Source organism: Chelonoidis abingdonii, chromosome 25 (genome assembly GCF_003597395.2).
Source record: "Chelonoidis abingdonii isolate Lonesome George chromosome 25, CheloAbing_2.0, whole genome shotgun sequence".
Lineage (NCBI taxonomy): Eukaryota > Metazoa > Chordata > Testudines > Testudinidae > Chelonoidis > Chelonoidis abingdonii.
In genome coordinates, this window is record NC_133793.1 from 8,586,209 (window position 1) to 8,603,397 (window position 17,189).

The 17,189-nt window shown below is 39.2% G+C and overlaps 1 protein-coding gene across 9 annotated transcripts in view; it reads left to right on the forward strand.

The window, feature by feature from the left end:
- The window catches only part of SRRM1 (serine and arginine repetitive matrix 1), a 28,818-nt gene that overhangs the window by 10,114 nt on the left and 1,515 nt on the right, over positions 1-17,189 (forward strand). For 2 of the 9 annotated variants that reach the window (XM_032789529.2, XM_075060833.1), the window contains 13 exons: positions 1-28; positions 666-866; positions 1,705-1,905; positions 2,582-2,701; positions 4,827-5,098; positions 6,290-6,370; positions 6,749-6,835; positions 7,833-7,971; positions 8,439-8,480; positions 10,577-10,681; positions 11,143-11,607; positions 12,685-12,877; positions 13,208-13,402. The exon at positions 1-28 is cut by the window's left edge and continues 85 nt beyond it. In XM_032789529.2, coding sequence (XP_032645420.1) covers positions 1-28; positions 666-866; positions 1,705-1,905; positions 2,582-2,701; positions 4,827-5,098; positions 6,290-6,370; positions 6,749-6,835; positions 7,833-7,971; positions 8,439-8,480; positions 10,577-10,681; positions 11,143-11,607; positions 12,685-12,877; positions 13,208-13,402 — 2,129 coding nt within the window. The remainder of the gene's footprint in view (positions 29-665; positions 867-1,704; positions 1,906-2,581; positions 2,702-4,826; positions 5,099-6,289; positions 6,371-6,748; positions 6,836-7,832; positions 7,972-8,438; positions 8,481-10,576; positions 10,682-11,142; positions 11,608-12,684; positions 12,878-13,207; positions 13,403-17,189) is intronic. The other 7 variants (XM_075060828.1, XM_075060829.1, XM_075060830.1 and 4 more) reach the window with 7 other exon arrangements.

Here is a 17,189-nt window from a genome sequence, read left to right on the forward strand (position 1 = left end):
AAAGGGACAGATCCAGAAGTCCAAGAAGGTATTACTAATATTGTACTTACAATTTCTGTTGATCTTCAGGGCAATGGGGACATGGCAATGGAGATGTCTAAAGATTCAGCGAACTTTGGAATGGACCCTACAGAATTTTTTTAGGGGAAGACCAGTCTAGCTTGTTACTGAATATTAATAGCAGACAAAAAACTAGTAGTATATAAGGGAACAGGCATTGTTTATAATGGTAAATGTATTAAGTTGAGAGCACAAAAGATTTTCCTGAGATCTCAGCAAATGGTAAATTTTATTGAGACCTCTTAACTGAACTTCTGAGCTTCATCTTGTGAAAGTGTTTATGCTAAGATAGGCACTATTTTAGATTGAGTTTTGTAAGGTTTTCTTGTTTGTGCAGCTATAACAGTTTAGTGTACGGGTGGTAGTGAATTTTATTTAATGAGAGTCCTGAAGTCTGAAGCCAGTCTTGCTAACTGGTGGGTTCTTTTGAAAAATCTAAAATAGCTCTATATTTGTTTTTTTACCTTTCCCAGTTAGCAGTGGGAAAAGAGGATGTCTGATTTGTTTTAGATGACGTTTCTTAGGTGTAAATATACGTGGCTTTAGTTTTTTAAATCTGCTCCCAACATAGTACATTATTTGAACAGAAATTGTCTCTTTCCTAGACGCAAGTCAAGGTCTCCTTCCCCTAGAAGGAGATCATCTCCTGTCAGAAGAGAGAGAAAGCGTAGCCACTCTCGATCTCCTCGTCACAGAACCAAGAGCCGTAGTATTACTCCTGCACCAGAAAAGAAAGAGGAGACTCCAGAGCCAGAGCCTTCAGTGCAAGCAAAGGAAACATTGATTCAAGAGGCAACATCAACTAGGCAAGTACCAGAGTTGATTCTCCCGTCCCCCTCCTTAGACATTAGCTTATTATAGGAAATTCATTCCCCTTAATATAATGCAGTTATTTTAATTTCTGGTGCTATTATAGAGTTTTATAGAAAACAGCTCTACTTTCATCTGAAAAAATGTACTATTATTTTTTTTTGCCTGGCAGATCAGTTTACGTGTGTCACCATGGTCTTCAATAAAACATGTTTCCACATGGAGAAATTAAAGTAAATCTTTGAGAGCATACTGATGTTTCACTAATACTTCTTTTGTTGTATTACTTTAGTTAAGTCCTTTCCTTTGTCAGTGTTAAGCTTAATTTCATTAAGAAATGCATATTAAGGTTAGTTTGGCTTGATTTTCCCTGTATCTGTTGAGAGCTTTGTAAGTGCCACCTTCAGCTTCTGACTTCAGACTGGATAAAGGCAGAACACTTCCTAAAGTACTGATTCAGCACTTGGAATTGGACAGCCTCAGCATTATCTTAAATAATGGCAGTCTGGAACATCTGACAAATCAATTTTTCACTGAGCCTACTTGATTAATAATTTCCACTGTTCTGCATTGTCAGGTCAATCTATGGAAAGTTAACATGGGACCTATTCAGTATACTTTTAATAATCTGTTACAGGAAGTTGAAGACCTAAATCTTTTGACCATGAGTAGAATTTTAATAGGATTTGGAGCTATGAACACCTTAATTAGGTGTTACTCCCCACAATCTTTTTTTAGTGAGAGCACTGTCATAGTTTCTTTCTAAAATATAATCCAGGTAGCTGCAGATGGGATATGCTTATATTTTAAGTTTTTTTTTTTTAATTTCAACAGTGATATCCTGAAAGTTCCCAAACCTGAACCTGTACCAGATACTAAAGAAATTTCTCCAGAACGAAATTCAAAGAAAGAGAGAGAGAAAGAAAAAGAGAAGACTCGTCAAAGATCACCATCCCGTTCCAAATCAAGGTCAAGGTCTCGCTCACATTCCCCTTCTCATTCTAGACCAAGAAGGCGTCATAGATCACGGTCAAGGTAAGAAGATGAGGTTTTACTTTGTCTTGAGGATAAAGGCCAGGAACTGAATGATCTGCTCTGAAGTGCCATTCCGAGCCATAAAACACTCAATTAGCTGTGTACATTGGAAATTCTAAAAAAAATAACTAATTATATGATGCGAGATAAAGGCCAAAGCATTAATACGACTCTGTATAGTAATAATTCTCCTCAGCCAGAGATGAGTCGACAGTGGGTTAGGCCGAGCAAGAGGGAGGGGAGAAGAAGAGTGAAAAACACCACCTAAGCATGTTCACTCGTCTTCATCCTCCACCTCATCTGGGGACAATGCTGGATATGAATGGCAGTTTGGGCTGGGAGAAGGTACTGAATCCTGAATATGGTATTTGGCAGCTCCAGGTGATACCCCCCAACCTCCTTTAAGAGCTCGGTTTGGTCCTGAAAACACTTAGAATTTAGGTTTAATCCTTTTTTTATGTGTGGATTAGTACAGAGGTTTTGGTTGATTTGAAATCTTGTTTGCTTGTAGCTTAATGGTAACACATTCCAGTACAACAGAAATGCCAATGTAGTGTGATATACTTGCGACAAAGCAGCTTTTCACTTGGTTTCTGGTGACTAAATCTACCTCCATCCTGTGAAATTTAGGAGGTCGCTGTTCATTCTTCCAATTTTCATTGATTGATTGTGACAGGTCTTACTCCCCTAGAAGGCGACCAAGCCCAAGACGACGACCATCTCCTAGGAGGAGGAGTCCTTCAAGGCGCATGCCTCCCCCACCGAGACACAGAAGAAGTAGATCCCCTCTGAGGCGGTAAGATTCCTTTTTGGTAAATATGAAACTGCTGATATTTGAAAGACACATCACAAGGTTTTAAAAACCTTATTTAGTTTGCTTGAAAAATAGTTATGAAGAGTGATTATAGTATCAAAGATAACTTAACCACAGGTGACTTTGATAGCGTATAGTATACAAACTAAGGGCGGGTCTGCACTACAGCGGGGATTGAGACTTCAAGATCGATCCACTGGTGGTCGATTTAGCGGGTGTAATAAAGACCCACCAAATTGACTGCAGATCACGCTCCAGTCGACCCCTGTACTTCTACCCCTGATGATAAGAGTAAAGTAAGTCGACAGCAGATGTTCTCCTGCTGACCCCCCACGGTGTAGACCCCGCGGTAACTCGACCTAACGTATGTCTACTCCAACTACGTTATTGATGTAGCTGGAGTTGCAGAGCGTGGGTCGACTGAGCGTGGCAGTGTAGACATAGCCTAAGTGATTTAAAAGTTGCTCTGTCTTGGTTCATGCCTATGTCCCTTAAGAGCAGGGAAACAAAGCCCTTTGGATTGGTGGGAGTATTGCAGTATTACTTAACGCTTTCTTTTTGAAGCTAATAACTTCTGTTCTAGAATCAGGTGTCTGATATAGTATCAAAAGGTCATAAACTTTTGAAGTACCTCTAATGGATGTTTTCTAACATTCATAAATGGTGATGGTTTCTGTTCACTGCTCAGTTTGTTATTCTGATACTTTCTTTAGTGGTTAGTGGTGGCATTGGTTATGTCATGACTTTACAAATTAAGACTGGCTTTTTAAACTTTGTTTTAGAAGTCTGCCCTTTTGTGGTGGTTTTTGCTTGGGGACTTACACCTTTGCCATCATTTAAACAATTTTAGTGGCAGAAGAGCAAGTTGTTCCTGCTGCTTTGCATGTCAGAGACCATGTGACTTCCGTGCACTATTGAAATAGGAAACTTGGAACAGCTTTCACAAAAAAAGGGGGCTATAATCAGTGGCATAGCCAGGTGGAGGGAACCGGGAGAGCATAAAAAAAAATGCTGCCACCTCCTGCAGCGCTTTTACTGACGGGGTGTTGCTTTTACTCACCCGGTGGCACTCCGGGTCTTCGGCGGCACCTCGGTGGCGGGACCTTCACTCGCTTCTTGGGTCTGATGCGGCATTTCCTTCAGTGTTGCTGAAGACACCTGAAGCGAATGAGGACCCGCTGCTGAAGTGCTATTGAAGACCCAGAGTGCTGCCGGGTGAGTAAAAGTTAAAAAGGCGCCAAGATGCTCAGTGGAGGAGTGGCCACTGCCCTGCTTCTCCCATAGCTACGCTACTGGCTATAATAATTTTGGGTGTTTGAGGTTTACTATAACTGGATGGTGACTGTTTCTTGAGGTTTATAAAGATTTGTTCATTTTTGAGACAAAATACTGTGAAAAGTGTCAAAAGTGTATTTTGGCAAGATATATTAGAATTCCCTTTTAGCAAATATTTATCTCACTCAAGGTAGGGTTTCTTTTTTCCAGGTTCTCAGGAATTCTGCAGCCAAAGGTGGATTCTGCAGGTACACAATTGCAACAGAACTTACCACAAATTTTGCCGCAGAATTCTAGAGGCCCTTCTTTAAGTTGATAAAGTAAAGAGAAGCTTCAAAATAAATCTTACAAAATATTGATAAGATGTATTCAGAATGGTTACATGTCTTATTTGTGCAATTTCCAGCATCCTGGTGTTACATTTTTGTTCATTTCTTCCCACCAGTCTTTAATAGATCCTTTTTAAGGTTTAGTAAACAAGGTGCCTTAGAGTGAAAAATTCTCTTAACCATCTAAATACTAAACGACTCAAAATCTCACACACACACAACAGTCAGCACCTACAAGCCATTTTCTTGGATCCTTTAGGGTTAATAATATTTTATAATCTAAAACAAAAGGTAACATTTCAGACAAATTGTTCAGTTATAGTTTTGAAAATAATTGAAACATTCATTTGTGTTAGTTTCCTCTTGTATGAAATACTAAAGCGTTTGAGGCTAACATATGCCAGTTTTTTGGAAGTGCTACTGTATGTGGCTGTATAGACGTGCTTGCAGATGAGTGAATTGTGCTTAATCAGACCCAATTAATGTTAACTTTGATTCTACAGGAGAAGACGGTCATCAGCATCTTTATCTGGAAGTAGCTCTTCCTCCTCCTCTTCACGCTCTCGATCACCGCCAAAAAAACCACCTAAAAGAATTGTATCCAGTCCTCCTCGCAAAACAAGGAAACTGTCTCCTTCTGCAAGCCCTCCTAGGCGGAGGCACAGGCCTTCCCCACCAGCAAGTCCACCTCCAAAGCCACGCAGATCTCCAACTCCTCAGCAGTCAAATCGTGGAAGAAAAGTCCGTGGCTCTATTTCTCCAGGCAGAGCCTCAGGTATAGTCAGCTGAGTGTGCGCTTCCCCCAATAGCTTTATCTATTTGAACCTTTCCAGTCTCATAGTTATGTACTCTTTGCTAGCTAACGGCAGGACTGCTTCAAAACTTTTGCCTTTTCAAAGTACAGAAGTTGTTGAATAGACGTTTTATTGAACCTGGTCTTAAATGTTAACAATATAGAGATTCGTAGTATAAAACACTTAAATGTCAGCAACAAAAAATAAAGATTATAGTGGTAGACATTTTAAAAAAAACAAAACATAGTGCTGAGTTGACCTCCCTGCAGTATTTCATTGTAGAACAGGAAGATCTTAGTTATTATGAAATCTAATACTTTAAGGCAAACACTTACTGGTAACAACTGGTGTAAGAATTTATTTCTGCAATGTTTTGAGGCTTGTTTCTGAATTAGTTTATTTCCAACTCTGTCAAGACCTGCATGTGATTCTTGTGTTTGTGTTCGAAGCAGTAGGCAAAGTTTTTAATTTTGTCACTGCATATTTCTCTTGCAGTGTTTTACTGAAATCACTTTAAAGAGTCAAGCTGCGGTTTTCTCTTTTCAAGTGGTTGTGGTATCAAATTTCTATTCTAGAGGGCTGGTACAATTGTGAGTTGGGATATCAAACAGTTTTCAAACATAAGAAAAAGTTAGGCAGTTAAAATATAATTCAAATTAAGTACATCTCCAACTGTAGTCAGCCCTGAACTTTAGTCTCTGGTTTTTAATACTGAAATTTTTAATAAATCATAAATTGTATGCTCATCTCTTTTTTTCTATAGCTACATTTCAGTTGTATCATAGTTGAATAGTTTATTAAAATTTTATTAAATAAAATGTCTGGTACTGGCTTTTCCATGCAGGTACATATTTATTGAATTAGTAGGAATTAAATTACCCAACAAATTTAAGTTTCTACTCAGTTTACATACTATAATTTCAAAGTAAAATAACAGTATACCAGCCAAATGTTATCTAAAAGTGTAACATTCTTTTCTGTATAGAAAAATATGCTAGGAAGCTGAAGTCTAGAAAGTATACTACACAAATTCATATGAAGATGTAAACTGGCATCATTCATGAAAAGCTTTCACTTATTTTGTATCAATAACCACGTGTGCAAGATCATATTAAATTTCATTTAAAATCATAAACTTTTTCTTAGATTTGTCTAACTTTTTTGTCTTTTAGCACCTAAACATAAGAGTACTGAGAAAAGAGAGTCTCCCTCACCAGTGCCAAAACCTAGAAAAGTAGAATTGTCTGAATCAGGTAAGTTTGTTATTTACAATGGCTTTCCTTTAAATGGTATGAAAACAAGCAAGGCGCGCTCTTCTCCAGTGTGTTTCTTGAGATCCAGGGACTATGATAGCAGTATTGGAGGTATGGTTTTCAAAGAGATGTGCATAGGGAACATAAAGCATCCCACTCACATTAACTCTCCCTTATGCTTCTTTGAAAACCCTAGCCAAAATGCACACTCCAAAGAAAGGATGCCTTTAAAGATGTAGCACAAAAAAATTAAACACTTGATAAATGTGAACAACACTGCTTCACAAACAAAAACTATCTTTATTCATAAAGAAACATAAAATGACTGCAGATACAAAAGTAAAAATTAAATGTTCCTTAATTGTGCATATCTTTCAGAAGAAGACAAAGGTGGCAAAATGGCTGCAGCAGATTCTGTGCAACAGAGACGTCAGTACAGAAGGCAAAACCAGCAGTCTTCATCTGGTACAGTAATATTTTTGTAATTCTAATAAGATATTTAAGTAAAATACTTGTTTACAAAAGTAGCCAATATGCCACTGCTAAATTCAAATTGTGCTTAGTTTTACACGTTTCATTGATGTATGCTACAATATTGCAAAATTAATCACACTTACCATAATGAAAATCTTTTATTCACTGATCAAAAAGTCCTCCAGGGGAGCAGACAAGTAGAATTTTGCATTCTGGGGCATAACTAGCTAGCCCAGAATTGGCAACAGATTTCATTGGAACTGAAAAGATTGTTACAACATTCCTCTTCTCCTTACCAGTGCCTCTTTGCCTGTAGATTACTTGGAATATTTCTGTACATACTAAGTTTTGCTTCTGGTTTCACACTTCACTTTGTAAATTATTTTGCTCGTCAGAATTGCTTTTGCAGTTATGTTGCTATATATAATTGATTCGGGGCTTTTATTAATGCTCTTGAAGTCAGTATCTTTCGGTTTGTCTTCTAGCTAATTTTGTTCAGTATTTTGCAGTCGCATATCTAATGCAACATGTACCTGAAATTCAGGCTTTATATGCACAGAAACTTACACCAATTTAAAGTTGTGTTTTTTTAAGCAATTGATAAACCAGTTCAAGTTTGTGTCTAGACTCTTATTTCTGTTTAAGAAATAATCCACTCTTAAACAGAAATAAGCATCCACACACAAACATGGACAAGTATAACAGTTGCATCAGAAACAAACTTTTAGTTAAACTGGTTTAGTTGTGTGTAAGCAAGGCTTAAAGTTGCTTCACATGTTAGAAGTTTGTCTTGAAATGTATCTAAACAAGTTGATCTAACTAATCTTGTTAATATACCTTGACTTACACTCTGTAAATATTTTTAAAAACAGAAATCACAACTTGGCAAAAAGATGCATGAAGACACAGCAATATGCCTCTCAGTAATTGCACAAGAATACAGTATGTGTATACCACTTTTCAGTAACTAATTATTTTGTATTTATAGACTCTGGTTCATCCTCTTCCTCTGAAGAGGAACGACCAAAAAGATCAAATGTGAAGAATGGTGAAGTGGGTAGGCACAGACGACACTCGCATAGTCCATCACCTTCTCCACGGAAACGACAAAAGGACTCTTCCCCTCGGTAATTACTTTCTTCAGCTCAGCACAACTGATATATTTAACAGTGACAAAATATATAATTTACAAATGGACTAACTTCTCATCTCTTGATTTGCATTACATTATTGCCTACAGGCTCCTAGCAGAATCAGTTGGGATTACCCTTGTCCAAGTGCTAAACAAATACCATAGAAGATGATCTGTGCACCAAAATTTAGATTTTAGAAGTGAAAGTGAACAACTTGATACCAGCACTATATATTTTTTATTACTGGACCTGATCCAAATTCTGTTGGGGCTTTGGGACCAGGTCCTTACAGTTTATAACAGAAGGGTTTTTTTTCAAGCTAATTCAAGGAGATTAATTTGACTTCTGCTCAGATGCTGAGAATTACTTTATGAATCTTATGCAAACATGTTCGTCTTTGTATCAAGTAAATCTTTGGCAAATGGGATTTTTGACGTTGTTTTTCTCTCCACTGCTGTCAGGATGCAGATTGGAAAGAGGTGGCAATCACCAATGATTAAAAGGTTGGTTAGAAATTAATCCATTAATTAAGATTAAATTTAAAGTTCCTGTAGAAACACTATACTTCTGTAGTAGATTGTGAGCGTGGGTGCCCTTTCTTCTGCTTCACCCACACAGAAGACAATTCAGATAGCAAGATAATGGGACAAGAAATCCAAATTGTTCATTGCCTTTTTTCTTCCAACAGTGAAATTGTTTCAGATCTGCCTTATGTCCATAGATAATGACAGTTTGGGTAACTAGTTGAAATAAAAACCTGATATTGTACCTTAGAAGCTTAACTGCATTACTGTATACAACATTTATCAAAGTTTTGCTTGAGTGGTTTTTATTTCTCAAAATATAATTCTGAAACAGAGGTGAGCAGTATGTGAAGATATTTCACATTGCCACCAGCTGTTTTTGTGGTAGGAAAATAAAATGGGCTAATGGGGGAACTCGGTGTTCAAAAATCAAGCTATTTAACTCCTCAAATACCACGAGGAGATGGAGGTTCTAAAATTCCTGTTCTGTCATCTGTCGTCCTTACATGCATATTCACTGTGTGTCCCGAAACAATCTGATTTAGTAGTGGGACTGAAGTTAACAGCTCCTGCAAACTTCACAGGCTGAATGCTTCATCATTTTGTCACAGATGTTACCTTTCATAGGTAGCTTTTTAGGCAGTTCTTTTGAAACTTGATTTTAGACTGAGCTTAGTATAATGCAGAAAGCCAGTGATGACTTGTCAAAGACATGGCCAGAATAGCAGATTCTGTTATGGTCTCTGCCACTAGACTGCCCATTGAAGTCAGCTGAAAACAAGAGTAGGTGTCTCACTACTATTAGGAAAAGTGCTAATTTTAAACTTAAGAGGCTGGATCTATACGATTAATCATTCAGATTTATAGATTATTCACACCAGTCATTAATGATTAAAACCTAGCCAGAACATAGGTGCCACTTACGATTTGCAAAATTTGAGCCAGATGAAATGTGACTAACTTCCTCAAACTTTGAACACATTTGTTACTTAATTTGTCAGTCTTCAAAAAGTGCCATATAACAGTTGTGTTACTTGAATTTCAGGACAGCATACTTTACTTTACAAAAGAATAAATTCAGCTAAGTCCTTCTATATCACTGTGTAACACATTTTCTCCTAGTCTTTTACCTTATACATTTAATATGAAAACTATTGTTGGTGAATATTTTTAGTGGGTCTTACTGTGTTATTTGAAAATGACTTGGTATTCTTTCAGCTCACAAAATTGTGTTTAGCTCTTGGGGAACAATCTTTAGCTGCAAATGTCTAGTTTCTTGCCATGGAGAAATATAAGAAGGCTATTTGGAATTAAATATTAATTACCTGACTGTTTCTATTGACTAAAAGTGCAGAGCAGCCTTTAAAAAGCAAAAAAAAGATATTTAATCTTTTGTCACTAAGTTTTGAACATTGTCACTAAAAAGTCCCTTTTTTTCTCTCTCAGAATTTAAACCTGTTGAGCTTTTCAGAAGTTATGGGGAAACGCATTGGGTCCAGATTTCCCCATAAAAGTTAACTGAAAATTTTTGTCCTCAGTGGGAGTGATGTCTGGACCCCTTGTGCTCTGAATATTTTAAATGCAGTATAGCAGTATCTTAGCACCAACTTTGGTTTTCTTAGCCTGTGCTCTCGCTGAAGTGTTAAAATCTACCAGTGGTAAAGAATAAGTCTGCTTAGAATCAATTTCTGTTTGTCTACCTGAAGTCTCTGAAGTTGGCAGCCATTAAGATATATCCCCACTAGGATGATAAATATCTTCTTGGTCTAGTGAGCTTTAAGAATTTCTTTTCTTTGGAAAACTGAGTTGTGGTAAGGTTGAAAACTCCTTATAGCTTCTATATCCCATACTCTCAGAGAAAACAAACTTTGCTATATCCTTTTTGTCTCTTGACTTCATCGCTGTCTGATAGTGTTTGCATCTAATGGAATCTCATTTGGAAAACAAGTATCTGAACTGGCTTAGCTTTCTATAGTGGAGATGACATGGCAGAAAAAAATTTAATCATTTGGCATGAGGTATTTTTTTTTGTTTGTTTGTTTTTTTAAATAAAGCAACTCTTCTGTTTCCTCTAGTAGGAGGAGGAGGAGTCCATCACCACCACCTGCCAGAAGACGGCGCTCTCCTTCTCCTGCACCTCCTCCAAGGCGGCGCAGATCGCCTTCATTGCCTCGCCGAAGGTAACTGTTTTATTCTATTGCTTTTTATTAATCCCTAAGGGCAGTTCTACAAATCAAGAGTTGTAACACTGTCCAATAAAAAGCAAATGTCATGATTAATGAAACTGATGCCCTTTGCTAATAAGTCTCTTGTTGGGAAATCATTTTTTAAAATTAAAATCATAAACGTTTCAGAAAACAATTTCGGTGGGGGATGTGTTCAATTATTGAACCATTGTAAGTGCCGAGTATAGCAAGCAATCATTTCACTTATCTAATATTGAAATGGCTATTGGGCAGAGTATACAATAATACTCTGCTGTAGTCCCTTGAGATTGCTGTAAAAATTTTAGAAGTGGAACAGATCAATGTAAAATCTTTCCTCTTTGCCAAAGTGCATATCATTAGCCATTGGCAACTAACTAGTGTGAGAACTTTGTCCTGTATACATGACTCCTCAAATTCTTCCGTTGGTTTTGTAGGTCTCCATCACCGCCTCCACGCAGGCGCTCGCCTACTCCCAGACGATATTCTCCTCCAATACAGAGACGATACTCTCCTTCACCACCTCCTAAGCGAAGAACAGCAACTCCCCCCCCTCCTCCTCCAAAACGAAGGGCATCACCTTCTCCGCAACCCAAGCACAGAGTCTCACATTCTCCCCCACCAAAACAAAGAAGTTCTCCTGTGGCAAAGAGGCGTTCCCCATCTCTATCTTCCAAGCATAGGAAAAGTTCTCCTTCCAGCAGGTCTAATCGTGAAACCCGATCCCCACTACAAAACAAACGGCATTCACCATCTCCGCGGCCTAGAGCTTCACATACCTCTGCAAGTCCACCGCCTCTGCGAAGGGGAACTTCATCTTCACCCAAGCGGAGACAGTCTCCATCTCCAAGCAGTAGACCCATCAGGAGAGTGTCAAGGACCCCGGAACCCAAAAAGACAAAGTAAGGGACTTATGGCTGTAGGCAAATGGGAATAGATAAAGCAAGCATTTGCACTAAAATTAAAGGGTGTCAGTATTCGGTCTTCATGTCACTCTAGTTCCTGTGGGCTGTTGACAAATGACTGTTAGAGGCACTTCCTGTCATATGAAATTTCAAGGTTGGGAATAGCTTCAGAGGTGTTGCAAAGGTTCATCTTGGACAAAGTGATAGTGAGAAGGCAGACTAGAGGCAAACATCAAACACTGAGAGTTGTGAAACCAGAGCAGATTACAAAATAAGACTTCCAAGGGATTTTTAGCTTTGTTTAGAGTCTAGTGAACTGTGTGTCAAAGTTCACTATGGAACAGGGCTAACCCAAGACACATTCTTATTAAATGAATATTTGACAAGCTTTTAATATTGGGAGATATCTACCTAAACATCTAGTGAAAGTATGGCAGTGCTGGCTTAATCAGTTCTTTCAGGAAAGGTAGGTAGCTGAATGCAATATCCTGTCTGAACTGGTCATAAAACGGTAGCTGTGCATGTTGAATTTTTATCAGGTGTGAAGAGAAGACAGCCACTCATGAACAGGAGAACACTATTGTCTGTCCAAGATACTAATCTGTAGTAAACCTATGGTATCTTTTTGGCTTGCCAATCTGCAGTGCTTAGTTAGATCTTGGATTTTCCTTTTACTGTCATTCTTTTGAAGAATTCCGGTCTAAATGTATAGAATTTAGCTCCATAGTAAAGGGATTAATAGGAACAGATTTGTAGATCAGCAGTAACTCTAAGGGTTCGTCTGCAATGGAGTTAAACACCAGTGACTGGCCTATGTCGGCTGACACAGGCTAAGGGGCTGTTTAATTACGATGTAGACATTTGGGCTGGAGTCCAGGCTCTGGGACTCTGAGCCTAGATATCTATACCTCAGTTAAACAGCCCTTTAGCCAGAGTCAGGCCATGTCTAATTAAAGTGTAGACCTAGGCTGTGTGACCATGGTTAGTTACATAATAATTGTTAGTTAATTTACCTTGTTTGCACATACTGTATAAGCCACAAGGAGTCCTAAATGTTAATCTTTTATTTTTAAGGGCTTCCACACCAAGTCCGCAGTCTGTGAGAAGGGTGTCTTCATCCAGGTCTGCATCAGGATCGCCTGAGCCAGCACCTAAGAAACACCAAGCCCCTCCATCCCCTACTCGGTCTCGATCCCCCTCCACTAACTGGTCGCCACCACATGTGAAAAAGGCTCAAAGTCCTAAGCAGAGTCCATCCCCTACAAGGGTATGTGTTCTAATCAAAGTGATACTTAATCGGAATATACCTACAGAACTTTCATCATGTGGCATATTGCTCTTACGTAGTTTTCCTTATGATGATCAAACAATTCTAGCTCATTTACTAGTGTATTTAAATGTAATTCCTTATAAATGATGGGATGGCAATAGCTGCTCCATAGGCAAACACACACACTGGTTATTTAGCAAACATGCTTAACATCCAGGCCACGTGATCTTTGTAAGGAGAGAGGGTTTATTTGTGCATCATCATCCTATACACAAATCTGGCATACATTTCTCCAACTGTGAAATAAGGAATTTCTTTTCATTACAGAATTCTGACCAGGAAGGTGGCGGGAAGAAAAAGAAGAAGAAGAAGGATAAGAAGCATAAAAAGGACAAAAAGCACAAGAAACACAAAAAACATAAGAAAGAGAAGGCTGCAGCTGCTGCAGCAGCTGCTGCTGTTACTTCAGCTGCTACTTCATCCGCCCAGGAAGACCCAGAAGCAGAGACAGAGCTCAAAAAGGTTGGCTAAATAAATATGATTTCAAAAGCCAAAGAGTGAAATGAAATAACATATTTACAAGTGCAATTGATACTAATGTATGATTTTGAAAATATCTCTTCTAACGCCAATATATTTGAAGGCAGGGCTTGAATTATGCTACAACTGGGTAAATTATAAAATTTAGTTCAAGTTGCTTCTGCATGTTCCCTTTTTGGGATGGCAGAGGCCAGTGGAATAACTCCAGTTAAAGGTTAGTTACCTCAGTTTCTCTTCCTTTCCATCGTACCCCTCCCAAGAATCAGTTCCATTTTCTGCTTCTCAGAGGCCATTAATGAGCATTGTTTACATTGCCTTTCCATTTCTACAAAGTAGTAAATAGGTAACACTTTTGAGCAACAGTGTAAAAAAAAAAAAAAAAAAAAAAAGGCCACTTTGTACAGTGAAATACATCCATGACAAGCTAACATCAAGCTTTCATTTTGTTTTAATGGTAACTGTTAAATTGGATTATATTTTTTTTAAGTGAAATATACAAAGAACTAAAAATCTACAGACCCATAAAGACTTTTCCATTAATGCTTTTACAACAGTATTCACTACAGTTATAAATATTTCATGCCAAGTTTGCAACCCAGGTTTTGAAGTACTAAGATCCTGAATGCAGGATTGACTTGTCCACAGTGAGAGAAAAATGGAAAGTACGCAAATGGCATAAGTAGTGGGTATTTATAATTTTTGTTTCAGCAACCTGACATGTTAAAATCATATTGTAAATATACAAACTTAAGTTTGAATGTCCCTTTAAAAAATCCACACCAAATAGCAAATCTCATGGGGCAAATGAAATTGTATTTTTGCTAAAAATCTATTTTGTTGTATTTCAGCCTTCTGTATGATTTGAATGCTTGTTAGTTGTTGGCAGAAAACTAGAGACATTCTGTGCTATATTTGTGTGAAGTTATAGTAGAAATGATACCCAAGTGAAAAGTGTATATAACCTAGGTACAATTTCTAATGTATAAAACCTCTGCTTTTGACATTTCTGAATGATCATCTCTAGTTCTTCCAAGTATATGTACCTGTTGGTACTCCACTATAGGAGGTGTATGTGCCTGCACGCTCTTGATTGGAGATTGCAAAGTGGTGCTCATGGTCCTGTGCGGAACAACACCTTCTTCTGCTCTGAACTAGGGGATATAGGCAGGTGTGAACCCACCACCACTGAGTTCCTTCTCAACTGCCTGTGATTTGAGATGGTGTCCCCAAGGAAAGGTTGCTTTACTCATTAGTGAGTCATTACTGTCCCCTGCATGTACACTGTGTCAAACACAACCACAATTCCACCCACCTATAAGAGATCTAACACACAGTACTACATCCCATCAAAGGGGATGGAACACTTCCCCCTTCTCCCCTAATCCATAACTCCATAATGGTTTATGCAGCCAATGGAAGGTGCCGCAAGCTCAGTTTAGACCCTCTCCAATAGACAAGGAATCCAAAAGTCTGGACTTACTGGGCAGAAGAGCTGCTCTTCAGTTTTATGTTGCTAATTATCAGGCCTTTATGGTGAAAGATGCATTTACCATGTATTCAGTATTTACACACTTAACTGAATATGTGCCACAAGATCAGAGAGACCAGTTTCAATCCATCATTGCAGGGGGCAGTTGGTCACAAAAACCTCCCTCTAAGCTGCCCTAGATGCTGCCAACACAGTGTTGAGATCCATGGCAGAGGTATGAGAAGAGTATCCTAGTTCCAGCCCTTAGGTCTTCCAAGACAAGTACAGTCCACAGTCAAGGATCTCCCCTTTGAAGGACCCAAGTTCTTCAGTGATCATATGGACTCCTCTCTCCACACTCTCAGGGATTCCAGGGCTACGCTGCATTCACTGGGATTCTCTACGTGCCTGCAATAAAAAGACAACTTAGTTTACGCAGCCTGCCCAGAGATCCAGGCCATTCCAGTACCATCACCTTCCCTATGTCTGAGGAGGCCTTCAGGAGAAGGAGCAAGCTGAGAGAGGCTACTGACCCCTTCTTCTTAATTGGGTCCCTCCTTCTAAAAAGCACTTTTGAAACCTTGACCGAAGGCATAAATCATTCCATTTCACTGTATTTCCCCATTGTGCAATTTCACCCCCTTTTTGGGGGTGGAGGGGGAGAGGTAAGATTGACTGTCCCACTATTTACCTGCCTGGGAACTCCTTACCTCAGACAAGTGGATACTGGAAGTCCTTAGAGTGGATTACTCTGTCCACTTCCACTCTATTCCTCCCCATCCTTCTTCAGGGACCCCTCACACAAAAAGCTCCTAAGGCAAAAGATTCTGTCCCCCCTTCTTCTGGGACAGTACAGCGGGTTCCAACAGAGTTCATTGGGAAAGGATTCTATTCCAGCTACTTGGTTTCCAAGGGAGATGGAGGGTGGAGACTGATTGTCAACCTCAGGAACTTGAACTGCTATTTTTTTTTTTTTTTAGCACAATGCTTCAGAATGGTGACATTAGTTCCAATTCTCCCACCCTTTGATCCAGAAGACTAGTTTGTTACCCTTGACCAACAAGACACCTACTTTCATATAGCCATCCACTCATCGCACAAGCATTTCCTGTCCTTTGTAATAGGAACAGACCACTATCAATATTGAGTTCTTCCCTTCAAACTCCATATCTCCAAGGGTGTTGGGAAAGGTCCTTCCGGTATTGGTCCTTCTCAGTATCCCCAGATTTGGACAACATGTTGATCTGGGTGAATTGTACCACACAGCTACAACAAAGCCATTAAACTTGTTCCAATTGCTAAGATAAACTTCACAGGAACTGTTTTGGACTCTACAGCAGCAAAAGCCTACCTTCCCATTGAGAGATTTCACACCCTATCTGGCCCAATCTCGGTGCTGCAGTTAGGCTCACATATGACCATGACATAGAAGGCCACTCAGTCAGCGTAATGCTAGACAACAGGGCAGAGATGTACATCAAGTGCCAAAACAGAGCAAAAGCCTAGTCCTTGTGCCACATCAGTGGTTGGTCTGTCATGGAGGAAATACCGGCATGTGTATCAAACTGCTGTCAGTTCCAGAATGTTGATCTGAAACATCAGTTTTTGCAGAGACGTTTGCCCTAAGCTGTATTTCCCTGCAGGTGAACTCCCCATCTTAACAGAAAAACATCTGTTAAAACTACAGACTTCCTGAGCAAAGGCTTTCTGGCAAGACGGCGAACGGGAGCTCAAATTCTTTTGCAAACCTGGGGTCTACCATGAGTAAATCTCTTCAGCACCCTGACCAGCTCCACATGTCACCTGTCTTGCTCAAGGGGAGTTTATGGCTTCAGTTCTATGGGAGATGCACTGATATCTGATGGCCTCATGCCCTACTGTATGCTTTACCCGCAGGTACCATTAATCCTCACAACTCTTCTCAAGCTACATATGGAAAGAATGAGAGCTATTCTTATAGCGCCAGGGTGCGGTACTCAAACCTCATCCGCCTCTGAGAGGCACTCCTGTGACTTTCTACCACTGAGGACCTATTGAGATAGAACTTGGGGTCCCTCATCCACCCCAACTTTTCCTCTCTGAATCTCGGCATAGCTGCTGAACGTCGTTCAACTGTGGAATTGACCTGTTTAGATGCAGTTTAGTCAGTTCTTTTGTCCAGCTGAAAGCCCAGTTACTCACAAGACTTATCTCCAGAAGTGGAAATGCTTTCACTCTTGGTGCTTTTTTTCCATCTTCCCAAGCCTTGGAAGTTCCGCTTCTCAAGATAGTGGACTAGATACTAAAATTAAAAGCGAGAGA